The following is a 3536-nucleotide window of genomic DNA, read 5'->3' as shown; positions in this document are numbered from 1 at the left end:
TCGTCCTTATGGATTAGGACGGGTCAGCTCAACGTGCCCATTCATGTGGACAACTTGGCTGCTATTTTAAATGTGTCCAAGCGCGCTGCGCTTGAACAAAATCTGTATATGCAGGGATGTGCTCCTGCCGTCATTAGGCCAGAGTTAGAAAAAATGACACCAGAGCAAAAGCTAAATTTCGATACTCAACTATCGTTTTTAACATGGGTAAGGGACTGTGACAGGTTAAGCACTGAGCGCACCCATCGCACAGATATCCACATGTCCGGGCAACTACAGAAGAGGGTGCAAGTTTTTGAAACAAAACTTAAAGTGGCCAATGACGCGCTGAAAATAGATGAGGCCACCGTTGAATCTTTGAAAAAAGATAAGATTGATCTTTTAACATCGCAGGTTGACTATGAAGAGGAAAACAGGGTATCGAGAGAGGAGCTTGCTGTTGCTACCTCAAATGTTGATTTGCTAACCTTTGAGAAGAATGATCTTACCACCCAGGTTACTGAAGTGTCTGCGAGTCGTGACGTCATTTGACGGACTTATGCAGATCTACGCCCGGCACTTACAACCATTTCAACTCATGCACTGAGTGCCTCCATTGTTACGGAACTTTACTCACATGCTCTTCAGGCGACCAAGGCATTAGAGCGGGTGCGCTTCTGGGATCTGATCTCAAAGAACATTAAAATACCAGCTGTCATTCCCTAAATCATCAAAGATCAACTTGAAGAAGATGCTTATGAGAAGCTACTTGAGTCCGGCAAGGTGCTGGAGAACATTTTAATCCAAACTCTTGCAGATGCTGCTCATGATCTTGTTGTTTCTGTGCAGGATCATTTATCGATGAAGTTTTAGGTTGGCGAGCCAATGCTCACCGTGGGGGGTTGCGAGGCGTACTTTGTAAGGCACCATGCAACATTTTTTTCTAGGAGTGTGGGGTTCTTGGGTGCGCCATAAGTTTGCATTGTTTTTGGCCCCATGAGCTCAATGCCCTAGGGGGTGCACCTATTATTAGCGTGCTTCGTGAGGTGCTTTTAACATTATGGGTGTGCCCTCAAACTTTGTTTAGTTTGTTATTTTCTGTTTTCACGGGGCAATCTGCCTGATCGCTGAGTGCAAGGGTTCGAAGGATTGCTACCGTTAGTGTAGGGCACCGTACGAAACAAGCCACGTAGTTTAGATTTTAATTTTTCTGCAATTGTAATGGCCTGCATGTCTACTTAGATTTTGTGCTGTAAGCACTTTTTTGTAATGTCACTATGTAACCAATGATATGCATTGTTTCTTTCATAATGGTAATAAGTAAAGTAATCCAATATATTTATTATTATATTGTTCGTGTCATTAGGCGTATTAAGTTCTAAAAACTTATAGTTTTATTTGCATACAAACCAATGTATACTCGTTTATACTCCAAATTTAATAACACTAACCGACGTCAAACTATTGTGCACATAGCCGACGTTTTTCATTGCATTATTAAGTAAATTATTCAAAATCTTCCAAGTGAACCAACACTTAGGTTAGTGGGCAAGCAACCTCAATGCTTGTCATTTATAGTCATGACTTGCAGTCTTCTAGTCTGCGAGAGTGTGTTGGTCTAGGCAAACCAATACTTGTTACCCACCCTAAAATCTATCCTTGTAACCAAACCGACTTCTGGGAGCTAGAGATCATGCCTTAAGGAGCAGGATGCACGTAATAGCTGTCATATTGTGATTTGAAATGTAACCAAACACTTTCATTCAAAAAATTAAATTTATTCATTGCCAAATAAATTAAATTCTCAAGTCATATCCAAATGACAATTCATTGCAACCATGAAAGAAATACAAATTGTTTTAAAAGTAAACGAAATAACATTTTAAAGGAACTAAAAAATGCAAGTGTTTAAAAGTCGGGGTCATCAATCCCTAGTGCTGTAGCCTGACAATTATATGTAACATCTTTTCAAATTGGTCGCATGCCAAGTGCGGGGTATTCGCTCTACATTCAATCCTGCCAGGATATAGGACCCCGTTGCACTTATTCCAAAAACTTCATAAGGACCTTCCCAGTTTGGTCCAAGGTTTCCAGTATTCTCAGCCCGACTTGCTTCATTATTACGCCACACATAATCTCCAACCCTGAATGACATTGGCTTAACGTGCTTGTCGTAGTATTTAGAGATCTTCTGCTTTTTAATTGCTTCCCGTATGGTGGCTATTTCTCGGCGCTCTTCTAGCATATCCAGATTAGCGCGCAAGCCCTCATCGTTGCTTGACTCGTCAAAGTTGCGTATGTGCTTGGTTGGAACCATTAATTCTGCGGGGATTACTGCTTCAGTTCCGTAGACCAAACTGAATGGTGTTTCTCCTGTGTTGTTTTTATGAGTGGTACGATGCGCCCATAAAACACTTGGGAGCTCATCGACCCACTCATTACCATACAAACGCAGGCGTGCCTTTATCCCTCTACAATATCTCGATTAGTTACTTCACATTGGCCGTTGGCCTGTGGGTGCACGACCGAAGTGAAAGACTGCTTGATATTCATCTCCTAACACCAGCTCTTAAAAGGTTCGCCTTCAAACTGAGTACCATTGTTGCTGACAATTTCATTGGGGATACCAAACCTACACACAATATCTTCCCAAAAGAAGTTATGGATGCGCCTGTCGGTAACTGTTGCCAATGCTTTTGCCTCCACCCATTTGGTGAAATAATCAATTGCTACTACCAAGAATTTTATTCCTCCTGAGCAAGCAATGATGATGTAAATACCGTTAAAGCACGCATATTGCAAAGTATTATATAAGCATTTTATTTCAAGCGTACCTGAGCACGCAGTAATGGGACCGTCAATGTCGATGGCCCACTTGCTGAATGACCACGCTTCCGTTATTGGTATCATTGGGTGCCACGGCGCCTGACTTATTGGCACGTGTTGTTGACACGAATGGCATGTCCTTACTATTTCTGCCACATTGCTGTGAATGGAGGGCCATTAATACCCTATGCGCATCACTTTTGCGGCAATTGTTCTGTACCCAGAGTGTAAAGCACAAGAGCCTTCGTGAACTTCTTGAAGCACCGCAGCAGCTTGATTAGGCCCAATGCACAGTAGGCTTGGGCCTAGATATGATTTCCTATATAAAACACCTTTAATTAACGCGTACATAGGAGCTTTCATGCGAATCTTCCGCGCTTCTTTTTCATCTGCCTGGAGTTCACCCTCAGTTAAGAATTTCACCAATGGTGTCATCCAATTTGGGCTTTCCTCCACGATGGGCGCAACAATCAATTTCTCATCCATAGATTTTGCGGTTAACACTTATACCCATACGTTTTTGCACAGATGATCGAAAGCCAAGGCGCCAATTTGCTCAGTGCATCTGCCTTCATGTTTTATCCTCTGGGTTCCTGCGTTAACCCGAAAACATCAAACTCATTTGCTAATTCATGAACCAGTTCCATGTACCGATGCATAGAGGCTTCATGCGCTCCAAACGATCCATTCACCTGGTTAGCGACCAACTGCGAGTCAACATACGCATCTAA

The 3536-nt window shown here is 42.4% G+C and overlaps 1 protein-coding gene across 1 annotated transcript; it reads right to left on the bottom strand.

Annotated features, from left to right (window-relative positions):
- Positions 1–709: 709 nt before the first annotated feature.
- LOC139841566 (uncharacterized) lies at positions 710–2889 on the bottom strand. The gene is made up of 4 exons (XM_071831781.1): positions 2814–2889; positions 2570–2732; positions 1988–2450; positions 710–820 (listed from the first exon to the last, which is right to left on the bottom strand). Exons 1-4 carry the CDS (start codon positions 2887–2889, stop codon positions 710–712), a joined length of 813 nt encoding a protein of 270 aa, XP_071687882.1.
- Positions 2890–3536: the final 647 nt, after the last annotated feature.

The sequence above is a fragment of the Rutidosis leptorrhynchoides genome, chromosome 4 (genome assembly GCF_046630445.1).
Source record: "Rutidosis leptorrhynchoides isolate AG116_Rl617_1_P2 chromosome 4, CSIRO_AGI_Rlap_v1, whole genome shotgun sequence".
In the NCBI taxonomy this organism is placed as follows: Eukaryota; Viridiplantae; Streptophyta; class Magnoliopsida; order Asterales; family Asteraceae; genus Rutidosis; species Rutidosis leptorrhynchoides.
The sequence above is the reverse complement of the archived record's forward strand: the minus strand, read 5'-3'. Positions and strand labels throughout refer to the sequence as shown.